Raw genomic sequence first — 23,521 nt, forward strand, 5'->3', positions numbered from 1 at the left:
AGGTTGAGGCTGAGGAAGATGGGATAAACTTATCAAAAAGCATATTTTACTATGATTAAGGACAGAAGAAAATACAAACATATACATACACATAAATCTTTGGCCATCTAATGCGAAGAGCCGACTTATTGGAAAAGACCCTGATTCTGGGAAAGACTGAGGGCAGGAAGAGAAGGAGGAGAAAAAGGATGAGATGGTTGGATGGCATCACGGACTCAAAGGGCATGAGTTTGAGCAAACTCTGGGAGATAGTGAAGGACAGGGAAGTCTGGCATGCTGCAGTCCATACGGTTGCAAAAAGTCGGATATGACTGAGCAACTGAACAACAAGAAAATGCACAGATATATACGTACACACGTATATTGAATTTTTAAAGAACATTTCTATAATAGTAACTATATTCTAATATTTAAACATTTTCCAAACTTCCTGTGGCAATAGTACATGAAGACAGAGCAGGTACATGAGCCAACAAAAGATGTCTAATTAGATTAACTGTGTGCACAAGCAGAAAGCATCCCAACAATTTAGCAGCATCTCAGGAACATAGTTTCTTCATTCTTAATTGCCTCAAGGAACTGGACCAAGAAAGAAATCATTTTATTTTAGAAAGACCCAACCCTTGGGCCTCTGGTCTGTGATGTTAGCTGACAAGAAGATTTTATTATAGACCTTTACATGTTCATTCAATAAACATTCATTCGCCATTAACAGTATGAGAGACAGGGAGGCTAGAAGAATGCTTTAAAACTATGTCTCTGCTCTCAGAGAGACATGAATGGGAGGTGGCTTCACAGTTTTCACAGAGAAATATAGATGCATAGTGGTCCAAAGGAGCATGTGACCAGCAGTTTGGTGAGAAGGGTGAATAAAAAATCCTTTACAAAGATTAACTGGAAATATGAGGAGTCACTATACTGATCAGAGGATAAGAGACTAGAGATGGTTATTACTGGCTGACTGAATTACAGAGACAAATTCCAAGAAAAAGGCTTCCCACGTGGCACTAGTGGTAGAGAACCCACCTGCCAGTGCAGGAGATGTAAGAGATGTGGGTTCAATCCCTGGGTTGGGAAGATGCGCTGAAGGAGTGCATGGCAACCCACTCCAGTATTCTTGCCTAGAGAATCTCATGAACAGAGGAGCCTGGCAGTCCATAGGGTCACAAAGAGTCAGACACGACTGAAGCAACTTAAGCACACACACGTGCACACCAGAATGTAGTCAAACCATCTGTGAACCCAAACGGCATGGCATTTCTGGAGTTGGACATTTGTAGAAAATTGGTAGGAATGATCAGATATAGAGGCAACAGACAGCTGTACAGGGCCTTGTAGAATGCAGGCACTATGAATTCTGGGACTTTGTGTCTTTCTTCCAATGGTGTATCCCTCACACATAGTAGCTGGGTCCTCAAAGTTTACTGAATAAATTACTGAATGCATTATGAATGACTGTGAACATTTTGAACTCTTTCTTAAAGGAAACAGAAAATACAAAAAGGAACTTGGTGAGAAAATTAGATTTAAATCTAAAATAATATCTTTTGAAGCTCCAAAACTAACTAAAAGAGAGGAGATACAAGAAGCCTGAATAAGACTAATAATTCAGGCTTCATATCACGAGTCCACTGAGGATGGACAGAAAGAGATGGATACAAGACTTGAAGATGGAATAGATAGGATTTATTTAGTGACTAATTGAAGAATGGAGAAAGAATAGGAAGAACAGAAGAAAATTTTTCTAATTTTCAACTTGAGAAATTGGTACATAATGGTCTCAGACAGTAAATACTGGAAGAAAAGCAAACTCAGGTGGTGTGGGCTAAAAGTAAGTCCAGTAATAGGAACTGAGGTACCATGTGTCATCTGGTACATGAGTAGGTGTACATGTTTTTGTAAGAGATCTAGCAAGGAAGTACTCCACAGAAGCTATACATGTGTTTGAGATCACATGAGCTAGGGTGTAGATTTGATGGAACCACAGATTTCCTATATTTAAGTATCAGATTTTTTTTTTTTAAAAAGAGAAAGAGCTATAGATTTGAGAAGGCAAAAATAGCTCTTGTCAATGATTTTACAGAATTCAAGTTAAAAAAGTTTCATGGATGGTGTGGCCACATCGAGTATACAGTAAGGTCCACAATGATAAAGACTGAGAAGACCCTTCACTTTGGAATTTTGCTAACAGCTCTACAGAAATTCCCTTCAGTAGCGTGGGAACAATGAATTCTAGATGTCCAATGCGTGAGAAGTGAATGCAAAAAAGAGGAAGCCTGGCTACGAAAGGAAGCAGAGATCCTGTGGGTAGGGGGCGGTGCTGAAGATTAAAAACTTAATAGCAAGTGTACTATGGAGAAAGAGTATGTGAGAGGTAGAAGCTGAAGCCAGCCTAGAATTTGATCTTGAATGTTTTCTGCTCATTATTTCTGTCCATCACACTGAACTGATGCCCCCTTCTTGCAGGACCTTACTTCTCCTTTAGGTATTTACATTTTAGTAAGGAACTTTTGAACACTAAAAAGCTCTTAAAACTTAAAATGACTGAGGAAATCTCAGCCAACATAACATGCAAGAGAGGAGACCCTTGGACGGAGTTCCTGTGCTGCTCAAATTACACACAATGTTGGCAGACACAGGCTCCTAAGGCCACTTCTGGCACTGATAGAGTATCTCTGGAAGACAAAGGGAGATAAGAGAACAACATTGTGGGAAAGAAGCTTTCAGGCTAACTACACATCCACCGCAGGGTATCAAAGAGCTGAGAGGTGGAACTAAGGAACGAAAATCAGAAGACTTAGGATTTAGAGTAAGATACTTAACAATTTTCTTTAACATTTCATCAGTTTGATTGTATGGTAGCAAGTCTAAATTTCATTCTGTGACATACTTGTCATGGAAAATTGTAACATTTGCTTCTGAGTATTATCAGTTGTTCCTTCCTGGGTACTTTTAGTTTAGCAAATTGACAATGCTTTATAAATACTTTATAAACACTATTTTATGATGATTCAGTATAGCAATAGAAATTACATTTGAAGTTTGTTTCAGTGAAAATGGTTTGAATACAAGTGACAGATTTAATTAGAAAGGTCTAAAATATTGATAAATGAAATCTTACATTACAAATACACCAAATTACATGAACAAATACTTAAAATATTAAAAATGTGCACAAACTTCATTTGCAGTCAGTTCAGTTTCTGGCATATCTACATAGAAAAGTCATTTTTCCAATCAATTTTTCTAGGTGGATAGATTTACAAACCAGAAGATTGTTAAGGAAGAAGAGACAATTCTTTCTCCTGGATATATTTATCATTAAGAAATTGTTTTCAGAATATGACCTATTTATAGCCTCTCGTATTTGTGGATACTACAAAGGGATTTAAAGGTATTTACTTAATATTAGCCACAAAAATTAAAGCCAAATTTCCTTTAAAAATGTAGTCTCTGAAAAAGGGCAGTTGATGAAAAGCTATAAAGCTGTTAATCTTTCTTCTCTGTATTTTGTTCTTCCAAAAGCTTGCTACAGAGAGGAGTCAATATTTGTACAAGTTGTAGTAAAAAAAGACTGACGTAGCTAACCACTCATCTCACACCCTTAGTTCAATTCAGTTTAGTTGCTCAGTCGTGTCCGACTCTTTGCGACCCATGAATTGCAGCACACCAGGCCTCCCTGTCCATCACCAACTCCCAGAGTTCACTCAAACTCATGTGCATCAAGTCGGTGATGCCATCCAGCCATCTCATCCTCTGCCGTCCCCTTCTCCTCCTGCCCCCAACCCCTCCCAGCATCAGGGTCTTTTCCAATGGGTCAACTCTTCGCATGAGGTGGCCAAAGTATTGGAGTTTCAGTTTTAGTATCAGTCCTTCCAATGAACACCCAGGACTGGTCTCCTTTAGGATGGACTGGTTGGGTCTCCTTGCAGTCCAAGGGACTCACAAGAGTCTTCTCCAGGATCACAGTTCAAAAGGATCAATTCTTCGGTGCTCAGCTTTCTTCACAGTCCAACTCTCACATCTATACATGACCACTGGAAAAACCATAGCCTTGACTAGATGGACCTTTGTTGGCAAAGTAATATCTCTGCCTTTTAATATGCTGTCTGCTGCTGCTGCTGCTAAGTCGCTTCAGTCGTGTCCAACTCTGTGCGACCCCATAGACCGCAGCCCACTAGGCTCCCCCATCCCTGGGATTCTCCAAGCAAGAACACTGGAGTGGGTTGCCATTTCCTTCTCCAATGCATGAAAGTGAAAAGTGAAAGTGAAGTCGTGTCTGACTCTTAGACACCCCATGGATTGCAGCCCACCAGGCTTCTCCGTCCATGGGATTTTCCAAGCAAGAGTATTGGAGTGGGGTGCCATTGCCTTCTCCGAATATGCTGTCTAGGTTGGTCATAACTTTCCTTCCAAGGAGTAAGTCTCTTTTAATTTCATGGCTGCAATCACCATCTGCAGTGATTTTGGAGCCCCCCAAAATAAAGTCTGACACTGTTCCCACTGTTTTCCCATCTATTTAATGAACCTCCAGATGCTCAAGCTGGTTTTAGAAAAGGCAGAGGAACCAGAGATCAAACTGCCAACATCCTCTGGATCATCGAAAAAGCAAGAAAGTTCCAGAAAAACATCTATTTCTGCTTTATTGACTATGCCAAAGCCTTTGACTGTGTGGATCACAATCAACTGTGGAAAATTCTGAAAGAGATGGGAATACCAGACCACCTGACCTGCCTCTTGAGAAATCTATATGCAGGTCAGGAAGCAACAGTTAGAACTGGACCTGGAACAACAGACTGGTTCCAAATAGGAAAAGGAGTACATCAAGGCTGTATATTGTCACCATGCTTATTTAACTTATATGCAGAGTACATCATGAGAAACACTGGGCTGGAAGAAGCACAAGCTAAAATCAAGATTGCCAGGAGACAAATCAATAACCTCAGATGTGCAGAAGACACCACCCTTATGGCAGAAAGTGAAGAGTAACTAAAGGGCCTCTTGATGAAAGTGAAAGAGGAGAGTGAAAAAGTTAGCTTAAAGCTCAACATTCAGAAAACTAAGATCATGGCATCTGGTTGCATGACTTCATCTCACATCCTATTTAATGACAATCCAAACAATAGTTGACAAAGCTAAAACTCTCATGTGAGTTGCACTAGTAAGACAAATATTAATTCCTTTCAATTTCATCTTTGTAATTGTTACTAAATTGAATTCAAATTTTTCATAAATGTATTTAAAATTATTTTTGGATGCCGTTTATGCTCATAAAGAATTTGGGCATCTTCAAAGGATAAAGTCCTTTGTAAAAATAAGTGATTTCATCTTTGTTATTTAAAAAAAAAAAAAATTCAGTCACCTAAAAATGCTACACTCAATAATTTGTTAGGAATGAAGGGAAGGAGCCAATAGTGAAATCAGAGTTTTATGGCTCTGAGGGAAAGAACTGTAACAATCGAAAATGAAAGGATAGGAATCCAAGAGCTGATGAAGTCTTGGTAATTAAGTGTAAAATTTCAGAGAGGAAAACAAAAGTCCGTCCAAATCCAAAAATGTCTAGAAAAGAAAAACATCAAAGTTGGATACTTATGAATTATATCTTATCTCTACATTCACAGTGGTTAATAAATGGAAGTGATTAATAAATGCTTGTTAAATAAATGTAATTTGTTTGAACTTAAACTATTCATTGAGTTATACAGTACCACTCCTCAGGAAAGTCCAGTCATCAGTAAAATAAATAAAACTGGTATAGAAGGCACTGTCTGTTCTTTGTGAAAATTGATGGACATTAGCCACCTAAAACTGAATCATGGGCTTCTCTGATAGCTCAATTAGTAAAGAATCCTGCCTGCAATGCAGGAGACCCTGGTTTGATTCCTAGGTCAGGAAGATCCACTGGAGAAGAGATAGGCTACCCATACCAGTATTCTTGGGCTTCCCTTGTGGCTCAGCTGGTAAAGAATCCGTCTATAATTCCAGAGACCTGGGTTTGATCCCTGGGTTGGGAAGATCCCCTGGAGGAGGGAAAGGCTACCCACTCCAATATTCTGGCCTGGACAATTCCATGGACTGTATAGTCCATGGGGTTGCAAAGAGTTGGACATGACTTTCACTTTCACTTTAAAACCTGAATCATAACACAAGCAAATGGTTGAGCCTATAATTAAAGAGTCCATTAGGGTAACCATCTATCCACTGAGGTTATAAACCCAGTACTATTTAATAAAATTGTCTTAAGAAAATAATGATGATACAAAAAGAAAAAGAATTGTTGCTAAAGCATTTCTTTCTGAAAAGGACTGACAAGATTAACCATGTTTAAAAAAAAAAAAAAACCTGCTGTACATCATATTCCAATTAAAAAAAAAAAAAAACCTGCTGAAAATTTCTTAATTAGATATATTCCCTAACTGTGCTTAGAACAGCATGGGAAAATAAAAGTACAACTATGAAATTATTTAAAAATTTATTAATAACATGTTGATTTTATTGCTAGGATAGTCAATACCTGAAACAAAAGGCAGGATGCTTTAAAAGGAGTCAGTTCATTTCCATCATCTTATTTCCATATTAAAATTTACTTAGTAAGAGACCTTTGGAAAAATCAATTCATTTTCTGTCACAAGTTGATTCTGGTATGAAAGTTCATATTTAACAGATATTGTCAAGCCAATGGAATGTTAGGCATGAAATTCTATTTTCCCATTGGCTACTGTACTGATCATTAGTTTTGGGAAATTACCATTACCATAAACAGAAAGCCATGGTGTTCTGGAAAAAAGGAAAGGTTAAAATGTTAATAGAGCACACATTTTTTCATTTATTCAAGTTTTGCTTAAGTAACAAGCTTAGATATAATCTCTTGTTACAGGTATTTCCTGTCAGTTAATAAGTGACTTGGGTTCTTCAACTCCCAAAGCTTATGATTAAGCAGCAGGAAACTCCCTCCCCCGTTATTACTCCTGAAACACAGTCCAGGATATTTGAATGTACGGAACGGGGCTGCTGAGAGTCACTGTGGAATGTCAAGAAGAGGAACTCAGACACTGACTCTGTAAGCTTGGTGTTATTCCTTTGAAGTCATTTTGAAAATTTACCGATGGCTAAGCTCCACAAGCATATACCTGATGCCTTCCAGTAATCATAAGGCTTGGAAGGGAGTCTTAAAGACTGTGTTAAAGAAAATATGAAAATTCCCAAATATAAACCCTGGGCAAAAGGACAGGAGATGTGCATTTTAGCCTACCAACTGGCTCAGCCACTTATTTTTTCTAAGCTTCGATTTCCTATTCTGTTTAAAGTGAAGGGAATGGCCTAAATTGGGATTCCCAAACATAAGTGCCTCCCAGGGCCAGAAACTAATCTAAACAGAGCTGGGGGGTGGTAAGGGCCAAGAGGACTTGGAAAGTCCCTTCAAAGGGGTCGTCACCATTTAGCTCCAGCTGTGTTGGTCAGGCAGTCAGACCAACATATAAGGTACATATTTTTTTTTAAACCAGGGGCATCCAAAAATTCATTTTTATGTGGAATCTAGTTTTTTAAAGTTGAAAATCAATCCTTATTTAAAAGCACTGCATGGAAATGTAAATAAATGAAAACAAATCAATGTTGCCACCACTCATGTCTATGAGCTAAATGAGCCCTAACCGACTGGCCTGTTATCTCTGGCTCAAGAGATCTAGCGGGTCTTTCCCAGTATTGTACAAAGTGTGTGCTTCAGAAAACGAGACCCTTTGATTTTTTTGGTCTAGTTTCAGGGGTTGGCAGATTTTCTTTAGGATGGTGGGCCAGGTCATGTCTCAGAATCAGTCTACTCTGCACTGGAGCACAGAGGCAGCCACAGGTGATACAAAACCTATGTTCCAATGAAACTGTATTTACAAAACAAGTGACCTACCATAGGCCCTTCTCATTTGCCAATGCCTGGCCTAGAGGATTTCTTAGGAGAAGTTTAGGAATTTTGTATACTAGATTCCTCATATTTTATTATAATAAGGTATTAAGCACTAAAGGGGTGGGGGGAACCCTTATTAATTTTGTTTAAAACAAATACCATGTTAATACCTGAGAAAGCTAGTGTTCTGGCCAGCAGTGTTTTCTGTAGCCAGAGATGGCTCCTGGGCCTCTGTCCCCCTCATCTGGACAAGAATTGGCTTGCCTACTTTAGCAGTACATCTTGTCTTCTAGTTCTGCTTATTCTCAAAGACAGTTTAGGGAAACACGGTTCTAAAACTGAACATTTTGGCTTCAATTTCTGACTTGGCTACTTATTAATTAAATGACCTTGGAGAAGTTACTTAACCTCTTTGTACCTCAATTACTCATCTGCAAAATGGGGTTAATCATAAAACTCACATCATGGGATCTGTGTTGCAGGAATAAGTTACAATGTGTAAAGTGCTTAAAACAGTACCTAGAGCACAATACATATTAAAGCATCATCTAAGTATTTAGAAATTATTAATATACATAGCCAAATTCTTTTCCTAATTTTCTTCTGATGGTCATCGTTCTCAAATACTGACTCATAGAAATGCAAATGTTAAATAGTCTATGATTTTTAAATAATGGCCAATGATATGATGAAAACAGGGCCCTAAAGATAATTACCTTGATTGCAGGAAGTGTACCACTGCCCTCTCCTCACCATTCACCACCCCACACACTTTATTTTTCTCAATTTCCTTGCTGAGTGAAAGACTTCTCAGGAGTCCCTGAAGGTTGTCCTCTGTAGCCAGTCTCAGACTGAGAGGATGTTGGTTCACACTGTTAACTCTTACAAAGTTCCAGAGTCTCCTTCTGGAACAGGGCTGTGGTTTACCCTCTTTTCAACAACCCACAAGGAAACACCTCTCAAGTGACATCACATAACAACCTCCCACCATCTGCAGGAGCACCGTGGACCACACCGAGAGATGGGTTGCCCACACAGGGAGGTGGGTGACAGGAGTTCCCCAGGCTGGAAGGGCAAACATAGGTCAAGGATATAGGACAGGGGGCGTCAGGTCTTCCTGCTGCTGCTGCTGCTGCTGCTAAGTTGCTTCAGTTGTGTCTGACTCTGTGCGACCCCATAGACAGCAGCCCACCAGGCTCCCCCGTCCCTGGGATTCTCCAGGCAAGAACACTGGAGTGGGTTGCCATTTCCTTCTCCAATGCGTGAAAGTGAAAAGTGAAAGGGAAGTCACTCAGTCATGTCCAACTCTTTGCAACCCCATGACTGCAGCCTACCAGGCTCCTCCGCCCATGGGATTTTCCAGGCAAGAGTACTGGAGTGGGGTGCCATTGCCTTCTCCACAGATCTTGATAGTGGGTCCTATTTTAAAAGCATTGGGAATATTGAAATATATTGAAAGTTGAAAGTATTGGGAATCAAGTTGTGATAGAATTCCCTGCAAAATCACTTACAGATGACTTTGAATATTAGGCCCCTTCTTTCCCTCCTCTATTGAGAGTTAACTCTGCGACTAAAGAACATGTTATCCACACTTTAGATTTAGTCATGTGACATTGAAAATTGATAATGAACTTCTATTTTTTATATGTGACTCAGTCCTAGAGTAAAATAAGGACTTCCATTGACTTATGTACATAGGGAGTACTTTATAGAAGTCTTTTTTAATATAACTTTTATAACATGGAATTGTATCTCTAAATACTTTGCAGTTGGCTACTTGCAATAATAATGCATTTAGAGTCTCTCAAAGAACAACCAAAAAGAGAAGAGTATTTGAAACAAACAACAAGTGCTCATTTTCAAATAAGTGGGGGAAAAAAGTTAAAAGAAAATTGATAATTCCTGATTATCAAGATTTTCCATAAAATGGACCATTCTGATATTGGCTAAATACATACCATTCTTTAAGGTGATGGTTGTGTAAGTAATGTAATGGAAACTGCATTCCAGGATGACAAAGATCAGTTTTTCACTATACCATCTTTGTGATTAAAAACTATAACATTAATTTCTTTTGTTTTGGTCCTGGGGTTAACATTTCTATCTAAGACACAATAATTGTAACTGTTGTTTATGCTTGGGGAAAACTGTATGATATTTTATGGCATAGGAAAAACTTAAAAATGGTAAGACTGAAAGCTTTAGTTGAATATCTATGGCTTGCAATCATATACAAAGATGTCTGTCTATATAATTTCTTGTTGACAAACATATTCACAGAACAATGGAAAAAAAAAAAAAGTGACTATGCCACAAACTTACCACAGCTGAGGTTGCTTTCAGCTTTCAGAGCTAGGGTTGGGATATTCCAGAAGTCATTTTGCCAGTCCACCACATTCCCCTTCACGCTGCAGCTGAGGTTGGAGAGGATTTTGGAACTGATGGTAAAATTCCAAAGTCGAAAGTTATAAATGTCCCCTTTGAGAGAGCCAATGTCATGTTGATTGGAGCCCAGCAACAATTTCCCATTCCCGGGAATAACTTTACCAATGGAAGAATTGCATGAAACTGTTCCATAGTTTCTTTTGAAATTTACACCAACGGAACCCAAAGAACTACTCCAAGCAATGCAGAGCTGCTCGAAGCTTTCTGTGAAAATATCTTCCTTATCTTTCACAGGTAAAGCACTGTTTAGCAAGCATTTTGAGCCAAAAAATGATAGAAAGTAGCCACTCTTGGTCTTTCCGAAACTGAGCAATTGTGGGAAGGATGCACCTGAGTAGGAGAAAGCTGTCCATTCGCTGTCTTCCTTGCCGATTTTGGTTGCTTCAAAGCAGAGTGTGAAAGCTCTGAGCTCTGGAATAGAGACACTTTTTGCAACAGATACCTGGTAAGAATCAAGCGACTGGGGTAAAATGACCTTTTGATTCCTTAAGGACACGGCAACTAGAACAAAACACAGTAACAGATAAAGCATGTTAACTTCGGACATGGACTAAAGAGGTGCAAAATGTCTGAGACCGCCAACCTCCACCCTCTCTACTAATTGGCTTTTACCCACTGTTTGCCCCACCCTCTCCCCTTTCTCTGTCCACCGCTCTCTATTGCCACCCAGTACCATACTCCAATACCAATACCAATAAGAAACCCCACTCATTTTAACTCTAGTCACGGTTGGCTCTCACATCTAAATCTTCCAGTTATAGCTTCCAAAGTGATATGGGTTTTTTTTTTCTTTTTTTAAATCCCTGAGCTGAAGGAGATTTTAAAAATTAAGGAAACTACTGGTTTCAGGAAAGTTCATACATTATGATTTTTAAAACTATGTTTCTTTTCAAATAATTTTTAAACATAATAGCTAATAGTTCTATTTTTCACTAACTATCACCTTTAACTCTACCCAAACACTCCTATGCTACCCTTTCCCTTTGGACACCCCATATCTTACTAGTCTTCCCCATATCAGGCTATTTTGGGATCAAAGGCAAAGACAATTCCATTGAGTAGAAGGAGTCTAGTAAAAAAAACAAACAAATAAAAATGGCATTTAAAGATACATTTCCTTGACTTCTGGGCATGTGAGCTAATTTCTGAGACAATACGGAGCAATGGTTCAAGGGCAGACACTGGATCTCCCTTGGCCAAGTCATTCTGCCTTAGCCCCCATGTCTATAAAATGAAGGGAAAGGCTCCAATTATATATATGGTTAATGAGAATTTAATAAGGTAATACCTGCAAAGCGCTAGAGCAGTACCTGTGCCAAGGTGTATATAGCTATTACTGATTACTAATATAGATGACTATTATTATGTGCATAATAAAATAAAAATAAAAATGCATTAGCCGAGTCCTTCTGTGACATACATAAAATTATTAAGTAATGCAATGGATTTCACTCTGGGCTCATACAATAGATATTGGTAAACATTATGTACTGACTTGAGAGAGAAGTAGCTATTTACACTGGCTTGATATGAATGCTGGTTTGAATATATTTTAATACACACCAAGAATAGCTCTATAGTAAAAAACATCCTTTTAAATGTAGATATTCTGGTCAAAAATCCATGATGGAGTTTAATGAATCATGATTGTTTAGTTCACTTATTAAATATAAAGCAGTATACAGGTCTACTTGGGCTTCCCTGGTGGGTGGTAAAGAATTCCAGTGCATGGGAAGCATGTTCAATCTCTGGGTTAGAAGATCCCCTGGAGAAGGAAATGTCAACCCACTCCAGTATTCTTGCCTGGGAAATCCCATGAACAGAGGAGCCTGGTGGGTTACAGTCCATAGAGTCACAAAAGAGTCGGACACAACTTAGCGACTACCTACCCAAAAAGATATAGTATAAACCCAGTATTCTATATGAATTGTGAAAATAAAAAGGCTGGAAGGAAATATGTCCATCAACATTTTATTAGTAGTTATGGCTGGGTGGTAGATGTATAGGTAATTCTAATTTTTTTTATTTTCAAATTTCCATAATATTTTATAACTTTAAAACATTATTTGAAAAATTAAAGCATGTATGTTTCAGTTAATCACATATATATCTAATGTCAATCACAAATAGTAAATAAAGATGTCTAACAAAAACATAATTGTAATAAGAAGGGTCAGGCATTTCCATAGTGCTGCCTTTCTTTTTGTTTCTTTTTTTGATATACAAAGCCTACTTAAGCAGCTCAGGATGGAAAAAAAAATTATTACTTAATCTCATAGTCTTGAAACTTGAGTCTTCCTTAAGCACAGAAAGGTTCTGGAGAGAATGGTTCAATTTCAATGTTCTGCTATGCCAGAACCTAGGAACTATGTCTGATAAAAATATATTTCTTTCTTTCAATTAGACATTTTCAAGGGGCTTTCCTCAGGCTATGCCATTTATTAGCTTCAGTTACACAAAGTTCATTTTACATGTTAATGTATATGTTTATTTCTTATATTTGTTCTCCAGCATAATTCCTTAAAAGAGCAACATCTTAAAAGCCTAAAATAAAATGACTTATAAATAAGAATACCTTGAATGTTTGCTGGAGAGATATTGGAATTAGATTCAATTATTAGCTGTGGGATATTCACAGAATCTTTCAAACAGCCTTTAAATGTTCTGCATGTAAACACTAGAAAAGAATTCAGCTCTACTGTAACCAGATTTTGGATCTGGTAACTATATATTCTAATGAGAATGCTCAGAAAATACTAATAGATTCCTGCCTGCCTTTAAATTCTAATCCTAGTCATTCATATTCACATAAAAGAGGATAACTCTGTCCTCTGGGCCTTTTGTTTATTGTTGAACATGCTAAATGAAAGCAGAAGTTTGGCGTCACCTTTGGTTTACATACCTCTGATGTAGCTGGCATTGAAACCTTTCTTCTGGATGCTAAAGTCACTTGAAAAAGACACATGCATCTCATTCGCACTTGAGTTAAATGATAGGCCTTTGGCAGTTGCTCCACAAAACTTCGTCTGGCTCTCTCCATTATCAAGGGATAATGAGTCATAAATGCAATTGGGAGCTTCTTCAATGTCGAAGTCATTAAATGTTATCTGAATGATATAGCCCGTGGGGGCTCGGAGGGTCCACATGCAAGCCTGGCTGTTGGGGTAGTCGTTCGGGTAGCACGGAGAAGTAAAGGTCCCGGAAGGGTTGGAGAGGACCACCCTGCAGTTGGCACATGCCCATACTGTTGGCCAGACAAAAGAGAGACGGAGAGAAGGGCTGGATCAGAGGTGTGCCATAAACCAAGAATACCACACTCTGGGGACAATCAAGCAGCAAACATTTTTAAATAGCAAAATATAATCATCAACATTAAAAGGAAAATGAAACCATCTCAAGGAAAAAAAGAAAAACCAAGAGAGAAACAAAAAGTAAAAGAAAAATACAAAATTTTAGAGCAATGATTTTTTTAAACTTGGGGGAGGGTCATAAACACTGAGAATCTGATAAAAGTCAGGGAAACTCTCTCCAGTAAAATGTACAGGGGCCCCTGCACCTGGCATACAATTTCAGGGAGTACATGAAGCCTTAGGAGGTAACACTGGATTTCACAAAGGTTCACTGACTTTAATCTTAAAGGATTAACAATCTCCACTGTGCTAGGGTGGAGGGGATTTTACAGACCATAAATGCAGAGCAATATTACAAAACTTGGAAGAGAAAGACTTAGGAAATAAATGTTTAAAGAGAAAGCTAGCTAGTAGTACAAAAAAATTTGACAAATTATCATCTGGCAAATGGCATTTTTTTCTAAATTTCAAATACACAGCATCACCTTGCATGTGTGAAATACTTATAGTTTTGAAAAATACTTTGACTTCTTCCACTTGTGTATTTTAGTTGGCAATTATATACCTCTATGATTATCTCATTTACTCATCCACTCAGTGAATATTTATTGAATGTCTTCTACATGCCAGGCGCTATTCTAAATAGTATATACCATAAGCAGGAAAGACAAAGTCTCTGTCTGTATGATTCTTACACTTCTTTGGACCCAAAGATACAAACCATAGTATAATGACAGATAATAATTAAGAGGTAGAAAGAAAAGTAAAGCAATTAATTATTTCTCAATTATTATTTACCTAGGGCCTGGTCACCAGCTAGAACCAGAAACCAAGATCTACTGTCTTTCTATTTAGTGATGCTTTTGAAATTAATATTCATGTTGCTTTTAAACATTTATGTAAATGTAGGCAGCAGTCTCATGTATTCAACATTCTGGACAAATAAACTGTCAAATAACTGATGACATACACTTTCAAACAATAAAAGACTGCTGCTGCTGCTGCTAAGTCGCTTCAGTTGTGTCCGACTCTGTGCGACCCCATAGACGACAGCCACCAGGCTCCCCCATTCCTGGGATTCTCCAGGCAAGAATACTGGAGTGGGTTGCCATTTCCTTCTCCAATGCATGAAAGTGAAAAGTGAAAGTGAAGTCGCTCAGTCGTGTCCGACTCTTAGCGACCCCATGGACTGCAGCCTACCAGGCTCCTCCACCCATGGGATTTTCCAGGCAAGAGTACTGGAGTGGGGTGCCATTGCCTTCTCCGAATAAAAGACTTCTACTATGTGAATGGAACTCACTCTCAACTTACTGTGTTCTTCCCTCTTTTACTGGGTTGAGTAGAATGAATATACAATAACTTTTCTTAAAAATGGTAGTTAGTGTAAGTATTACTTATTCTTCTATGATGTGGTGATATCTTCCAGGATTTAGATATGTAATGTTACATTGCTCAAGTTAAGAGTTTTCTTTTTTCCTGTCCCTGGGGCCACCTTGTGTTACGCAGGGGTTTTGCCAACCTGGCTCCACAACCATTCTTTCTAACTTGCTCTCCATCCAGCTCCTCCTCCATAAATCTCCAACACCTTTTACAGAGCTGAGGATAGACAGGGAAAAAGATCTATGATCATCAAATGTTGGCCAAATGCCTTCTCTTACCCACTCCTGGAGTGCCGTGCTCCTCTCCTTGTAGCATTATTAAGAGCAGCTGGGTGAATTCCTGGCGTGAGATGATTTTGCTTACTGTCTGGATCTCCCACTATTCTCTAGGCTCAACAAGCAGAGGTTTGGTACTATCATAGTCACCATCTGACCCCTGAGGACCTCACAGCACCCCTGCCACCTGGGAGGCCTTTGATAAAATTTGTTAAATTTCTGAACAAATAAATGAGTTATGCAAAGAGCTGGACATGACTGAGCAACTGAGGGCACATACACACAAATGAGTCACATGACTAAATTAAAGAATGACTGTAGTATATGAAACTGTCAACCAAAATCTAAGCCCCAAAAAAGAGTGCATCATATCTGGGATATCTCTTTGGATGGGGTTTTGAGGCTATTTCTTCCAATGATCTCACTCATGGCATGAGACTGAGATGATGAGGGCCTATCTCTCTGACATGTTTAGCTTTCTGTGACTGTACCCTGGGCTCAGAAGCAAGAACTAATCCTAGTAGATTAACAGTAAAGTATCCAGCAAAAGGCACTGGAGATTACAAAAGAAAAAAAGAAAGGAAAATAAGATACAATCTCTGAGTCATCCCAACATGCATGCAGGCAGCATTATTTTTCCATAATGAGATGCTATCCCCTACATCCCTTACCCAACTAATGTTCATGATTTCCTTTACATTATTTTTACAAATTTACAACAATTTTACAAATTCTTCCAGAGAGCTAATGAAAGGTATAAAAAAAAGTCAATCTGACTCACCACACTGACCACGTAACCTTGAACAAGTTAATCTCTCTGTACCTCAGTTTCACCACTTTCAGTTTAGTCGCTCATTCATGTCCGACTCTCTGTGACCCCATGGGCTGAAGCATGCCAGGCTTCCCTGACCATCACCTTCTCCTGCAGTTTGCTCAAACTCATGTCCATTGAGTCAGCGATGCCATCCAACCATCTCATCTTCTGTTGTCCCCTTCTCCTCCTGCTTTCAATCTTTCCCAGCATCAGAGTCTTTTCCAATGAGTCAGTTCTTTACATCAGGTGGCCAAAGTATTGCAGCTTCAGCTTCAGCATCAGTCCTTCTAATGAATATTCAGGATTGATTTCCTTTAGGATTGACTGGTTTGAACTCCTTGCAGTCCAAGGGACTCTCAAGAGTCTTCTCCAATGCCACAGTTCAAAGGCATCAATTCTTCGGTGCTCAGCTTTCTTTATGGTCCAACTCTCACATCCATACAGGACTACTGGAAAAAACATAGTTTTGACTAGATGGACCTTTGTTAGCAAAATAATGTCTCTGCTTTTTAATATGCTGTCTAGGTTGGTCATAGCTTTTCTTCCAAGGAGCAAGTGTCTTTTAATTTCATGACTGCAGTCACCATCTGCAGTGATTTTGGAACCCAAGAAAATAAAGTCTCTTACTATTTCCATTGTTTCCCCATCTATTTGCCATGAGGTGATGGAACCAGATGCCATGATCTTAGTCTTTTGAATGTTGAGTTTTAAGCCAGCTTTCTCACTCTTCTCTTTCACTTTCATCAAGAGGCTCTTTAGTTCCTCTTCGCTTTCTGCCATGGTGGTGTCATCTGCATATCTGAGGTTATTGATATTTCTCCCATTAATCTTGATTCCAGCTTGTGCTTCATCCAGCCCAGCATTTCTCATGATGTGTGCTGCATATAATTTAAATAAGCAGGGTGACAATATACAGCCTTCACGTACTCCTTTCCCAATTTGGAACCAGTCTGTTGTTCCATGTCCAGTCCTAACTGTTGCTTCTTGACCTGAATACAAATTTCTCAGGAGGCAGGTAAGGTGGTCTGGTATTCCCATCTCTTGAAGAATTTTCCACAGTTTGCTGTGATCCACACAGTCAAAGACTTTGGCATAGTCAATAAAGCAGAAGTAGATTTACACTGGCAGAAATAAAAGCACCCACTACCCATGGTTATAGGGAGGACTGGATAGATTAGTTTTAGAATGTCCTAGAAACTGTACTGGCCACACACATAGCACTATTTAAGTGTTGGCTATTATTGTCATTGCTATAACAAAATCTGTGCATCAATAATTTAAGAAAAAAAGTAACACCCCATCTTAACAGAAACTCTTTTTCCTTTAGACACCCATTGTGATAGGAAAGACAGGGAACACTTTCATAATCATCATTTAAAAAAGCATGTAAAGCATTCTTCTACATGATTCTCATCTACAGTAGCTAAATTACATTTAGACATAATGCTACCAAATAGCGATGATCTTAATTGGATGAAATGTCAATTAAACTAGGCACAATATCATCATGTTCATTATACTGATGTTTATAGATCCCAGCAAAGGGTTTTCACATAGGTTATCTCACTTGGCATCGTAACAACCCTGGGAATTAGTATCTCCTCCATCTACAGAAGAAACAAATAAGGCTATTATAGATTATGTAAATTGCCAATAGTTACATGTCTAATTGATAGGACCAAGGTTCAAACCAGCTCTTCTGAATGTAAATCCAGTGTTTTCCCAGAGAAGGAAAGAAGCTGCCAAGATTAAACAAAAGACACAGCAAAGTGATGAGTTCAAGTCTTGTTTTAAGAGATAATGCTTTTTAATGGGTAATTTCTTAAACATAGTGTAATCACCGTGTTTTTGTTGTTGTTTAGTCATTAAGTTTTGTCTGACTCTTTTGCGACCCATGGACTTGAAGACCTCCCAGATCCTCTGTCCAAGGGATTTCCCAGGCAAGAATACTCAAGTGGGTTGCCATTTCCTTCTCCAGTAATCACCCTAAAATTAATATATTTTAAGAAACTAATTTTGAAATATTTGAGTAAAGAATGTTCAGATCAGATCAGTCGCTCAGTCGTGTCCGACCGACTCTTTGCGACCCCATGAATCGCAGCACGCCAGGCCTCCCTGTCCATCACCAACTCTTGGAGTTCACTGAGACTCACGTCCATTGAGTCAGTGATGCCATCTAGCCATCTCATCCTCTGTCGTCCCCTTCTCCTCTTGCCCCCAATCCTTCCCAGCATCAGAGCAAAGAATGTTAGAGATCTAAAATGTAGTGCTTTGGATTTGTCCATTGGAGCAATAAAATATCACTGCTAATTGATCCCTATTCAAAGAGCCAGTACCCAAAGAAATTATTCTCTCTTGAAGGCGAGGCTACATAAAAAGATGGCACAGTAGCCACTGAATAAGGTCTTGGGAAAACCAGAGTTAACATCATTTAAAAGCTACCCAACTCAAAACATCTGGCTCAAGTTGTTCTCAAAGACAGATATAATAACACATTCACACCCATACTTTATAAAAGCAAAGTTTTCAGATAATCTAAACAAAAAAAACAAACTCCACCCTTGGTTCTTGCCTGTGCTTGCAATGTTGAGTAATAATTCACGTCTGCTTATTTCCACAAAACTTTATTCCTCAAAGAAACTCAAATCTGAATTGGAAAACCTCCCACTTATGACAAAGGCTATCTCAGTTTATATAGAATATTTAGATATAGATTTAATAACCATTATCTCATTTTTTTTCACCTGAGGTTTGGATTCTTGCTCCACCTTTGCTGCAAGTACTTCGCTATAAATCAAATACTATGTTCTTTAAAATCCAAGACAGGAGTATCAGATCCCAAGAGATAAAAGAGATCAATTTTAGCTGCTTTCAACACATATCTGTAGATGAAATAACTGATAATCCTATACTGTGTTAAATGGTGAACAAAATGAATGCACCTAAATTAAATCTCGGGTTTTGTTTTGTTTAATCTGAATGTGTGTAAAACTGGCACTAGTAAATTTGTTGGACAACTTGGCTGGTGAAGAAGTATCTCTAGAAAATTTCCCTTCAGTTGCCTGCTCAGTTTGCATCTCTTCGAAGTCACTGTTTGAATTCTCTGTATGAATCTCTTAAATGAATTGCTTAAAAAGGTTTAAAATATTTAGCAGCCTTGGTAGTTTCTGCAGATGAAACCTAAGGGCAGCAGCTGAGAGCTCTAGAGCTTGATGCCTCAATCATTACCAAACCAGGGTAGCCACGCAACATTTCCCCTGATCAAGTGGAATGCACAGATATAACATCACTGAAATGTAAAATATAACTAATACTTTGGATGCTGGCAGGCATTAAATAACTGATAATATACAGAACTGAATGACATCATCAAAGTATTTAAATTGAAGTGATTTTAGGCCTCTATGTGTATTTTTTTCAGGATGGCAAGGAATCTGAAGGCAGTCTGGCTGTGACATCTGCGTTTCTGTTAATGTGACAGACTTGGCAAGCATGCCTGGGCTCCTCACCACTCCTCTTCAAGCCCAGCGCTCAAAGATAGCATTTCCGTGCCGGGAAAAGTCACTCTTTCACCAAGGTTACATTGGTCGTTCCACCCTCCGTTTGCTCCCAAACTCGTCCTAAAACACTGGTTTCCCCGGAGCTAACCAGAAAATTGTCTGATTTTCCTCTGTGATGTTTCAACCTGAAAATATTCTTCAGAAGCACCACAAATATGAAAGTACTGCAATAACTTGGGCTAACTTGGGCTTCCCCAATGGCTCAGCAGTAAAGAATCCACCTGACAATGCAGGAGACTCAGGAGACTCGGGTTCAGTCCCTGGGTTGGTAAGATCCCCTGGAGAAGAAAATGGCAACCCACCCCAGTATTCTTGCCTTGGGAATCCCATGGATGGAGGAGCCTGGTGGGCTACAGTCCATAGGGTCCCAAAGAATCAGACACAACTGAGCACGCATTCTGCTACTCTGCTGCAATAACTTAAACATGGTTCAAAAGGTCCCACTCTACTTCAATCAGTTCAATTAAGTCTGACCTCACTAGAACAGGGGCTTCCCTGGTGGCTCAGAGGTTAAAGCGTCTGCCTGCAACGCGGGATCCTGGGTCAGTAAGATTCCCCTGGAGAAGGAAATGGCAACCCACTCCAGTATTCTTGCCTAGAGAATCCCATGGACGGAGGAGCCTGGTGGGCTACAGTCCACAGGATCACAAAGAGTCGGACACGACTGAGCGACTTCACTTCTTCACTTCACATCACTAGAATATGAACAAGAAGTTGAAATGAAGGTTCCTTCATGAGGCAGCACCATTAAACTTGAATAATTTTTTGAATCTCTAAAGAGATCCATAGGCACAACACCCTCAGACACATTTCTGTCTTCTGTGATACTGTTAATGTTTAAACTTTGAATCCTCTTTCCATAATCACATTGGCATGAGAACATTGCCTATATAACTGCAAAAGGTAATACTTTTGAAGATCCAAACAAGAGAACTACTGTAAATCATTCTAGAGTCGGCTGAGCATGTAGATATATATCCTGTGTAAGAGGATTAAGAACCCAAGCACATGTGCATGCATTTGCACACACACCCACACACATTTTCATGGGAAACTATTCTCTCTTAAGCAATCGTTGCATCTTTCTCCAGCTGTTAAAAACACAATCTAAAGGCAATGCACCATTTGAAACAGTCTAAAGCTGCCTGCTTATAACTTACTCTACCTTCTAGTTAATGCATTCAAGTCTCTTATCCCCTTCCTTCCTGCACTTCAAGCCCCTAACTCTGAATTAATCTAGCCATGGACCTTCTTGCTCTCTATGCACTCATAGACTTCTGTATACTGCTGAAAGAATACTCAAAATCAGGCAGATTATTTTTACTAAAGAGGATTCCAATGTGATCTCACTCACCTTCTTCAACATTTGATGCCTCTGAACACTCCCTGATTCTGTGTCCTCCACTCAGTTCCCACTGTCTCCTTGATCTCCTCCTGCCTTTCTCTCTGCCACCTCTGAACACACCTCTGCTCTACTGGCCCTGACCTCAGCCAGCGGCACAGCGGCAGCTGGGAGCTTGTTAGACCGAGATTTTCTGGTGATTCCCAAGTACACTAAAATCTGAAAAGTGCTCCTTTAAGTAATGCTGCTGCTGCTGCTAAGTCACTTCAGTCGTGTCCGACTCTGTGCAAACAGGCTCCCCTGTCCCTGGGATTCTCCAGGCAAGAAAACTGGAGAGGGTTGCCAGTTCCTTCTCCAATGCATGAAAGTGAAAAGAGAAAGTGAAGTCACTCAGTCATGTCTGCTTCTTCGCGACCCCATGGACTGCAACCTACCAAGCTCCTCTGTCCATGGGATCTTCCAGGCAAGAGTACTGCAGTGGGTTGCCATTGCCTTCTCTGCCTTTAAGTAATAACATACTACAAAATCAATTCATAATCTCCACATATGCACCTGCTTCCAAGAAGATCTATCTGCCCCTCCTGCATCTTTCTTAAAATTTTATTTTATTATTTTATTTTTGGCTGCGCTGGGTCTTCATTGCTTTGTGCAGGCTTTCTCTAGTTGTGGCCGGTGGGGGGCTATTCTTGAGGTGAGTAGGCTTATCACTGCCGTGCCTTCTCTTGTTGCAAAGCACCAGCCCTAGGCCCTTAGGCTTCAGTAGTCATACAGCATGAGCTTGGTAGTTGTGGCTCATGGGCTGTAGAGTGGGGGCTTAGTTACTCCACGGCACGTGAAATCTTTCCAGACCAGGGATCAAACCTGCATCCCTGGCACTGGCAGGTGGATTCTTATCCACTGTAAACCTGGGAGGTCCCCTCCGGCATCTCTTAGTCATATTTGCACGATAACCCCAGAGGAGGACCTCTCACCTGAAGACAATCAAATCAGGGGCTTGGTTGCTCCGTCAGATTACCTCTCTACGAAGTTAGAGACACAAATTTTTCAGAGAATGATGAACAACAGAATGACAAAGTTATATAAACACAAAGGTATCAGTATCCTTTGCCACTTGCAAAGATAGATGCTGACGAGCCGATAGAGAAAAGAGAAAGAGAGAAAATGTTAAGAACAGAGAGATAAGGGAAAACCAGTCCTCTGAAAAACAGACTCTCATTCTAGACACTCCATGTCCAGTCACCAACGGAGGAGCTGTTCATTGTGGCTTGTCCTTGGATCCTGTGACCAGAACTCTCCTACCATGCCGCTTCTTCTCTTGATCCATTGTTTGTAGATTTCTGATCCATACAACCAAGTCTGCCCCAAGCCAACTCTTACAGGGCTCTCCTCTGTCTCCAGCTCTTCTCTCCTCACTCATTCTTGCTGGGTAATCTCATCCAAACATAGGCCTTCCTTATGTCCAAATGCAGATGACATACATGTTCTTCTGTACACCAAACCACACTCATGCATGTCTGCTCAACATCTCCACTTGGACACTTCACAGATTCCTCGATCCAAACACTGTTCCTCCAACCACTTATTCGTGTTCTAAGTGCTAGTTGTAAGAAAATCAGCCAAACTAGGACTCTGAATATCCCTTCTCTCTTCTTTCCTCTATGCCCCTTAAAGTGGTTTGTCAAGGGCTATGACATCATTTTCTTCACGGTTTTTCATTTCTCCCCTTCTTTCATTCCTGTGACCACTTAGTTCTTATCTTTCTTCCCTTAGAAAAAAGTTCAGTAACTAGTCTTTTGGTCAATAGTCTTGTTGTCTCTGACTCATTCCCCCCATCACTACAAGAAATATCTATGAAAATGAAAATGCAAGTATAAAAATATTTCCTCTAATTCAAAATCTTCTCTGAAATCCAACAAAGCAAGCATCTTTGAATGACCATATAGTGCTCCATATCTGTCCTGTTTGAATTTTCTAATTCGTCACTCAACAATTCCCAACACCCATTTACCCAATAAATAGTTACCAAGCAGCTATGTGCCTGGCTATGTGGTCTGATACTGAGAATAAATTGTGGGCAAGATATAATCCCAGATTTTATGGAAGGTATGCTGCTGCTGCTGCTGCTAAGTTGCTTCAGTCATGTCTGACTCTGTGCGGCCCCATAGACAGCAGCCCACCAGGCTCCCCCATCCCTGGGATTCTCCAGGCAAGAATACTGGAGTGGGTTGCCATTTCCTTCTCCAATGCATGAAAGTGAAAAGTGAAAGTGAAGTCGCTCAGTCGTGTCCGACTCCTAGCGACCCCATGGACTGCAGCCTAGCAGGCTCCTCCGTCCATGGGATTTTCCAGGCAAGAGTACTGGAGTGGGTTTCCATTGCCTTCTCCATTATGGAAGGTATAGATTACTGCAAATACAGATAAATAAGTAGATAGTGATAATACAATGTGAAAATTG

At 39.6% G+C, this 23,521-nt stretch overlaps 1 protein-coding gene across 5 annotated transcripts in view; it reads right to left on the reverse strand.

The window, feature by feature from the left end:
* Positions 1–23,521, reverse strand: part of ADGRG6 (adhesion G protein-coupled receptor G6) — a 153,909-nt gene that overhangs the window by 68,366 nt on the left and 62,022 nt on the right. For all 5 annotated transcript variants that reach the window (XM_006066166.4, XM_006066168.4, XM_006066167.4 and 2 more), the window contains exons 3-4: positions 13,248–13,589; positions 10,223–10,846 (exon numbers count right to left, since the gene is read on the reverse strand). In XM_006066166.4, coding sequence (XP_006066228.3) covers positions 10,223–10,846; positions 13,248–13,589 — 966 coding nt within the window. The remainder of the gene's footprint in view (positions 1–10,222; positions 10,847–13,247; positions 13,590–23,521) is intronic.

Source organism: Bubalus bubalis, chromosome 10 (assembly GCF_019923935.1).
Source record: "Bubalus bubalis isolate 160015118507 breed Murrah chromosome 10, NDDB_SH_1, whole genome shotgun sequence".
NCBI lineage: Eukaryota > Metazoa > Chordata > Mammalia > Artiodactyla > Bovidae > Bubalus > Bubalus bubalis.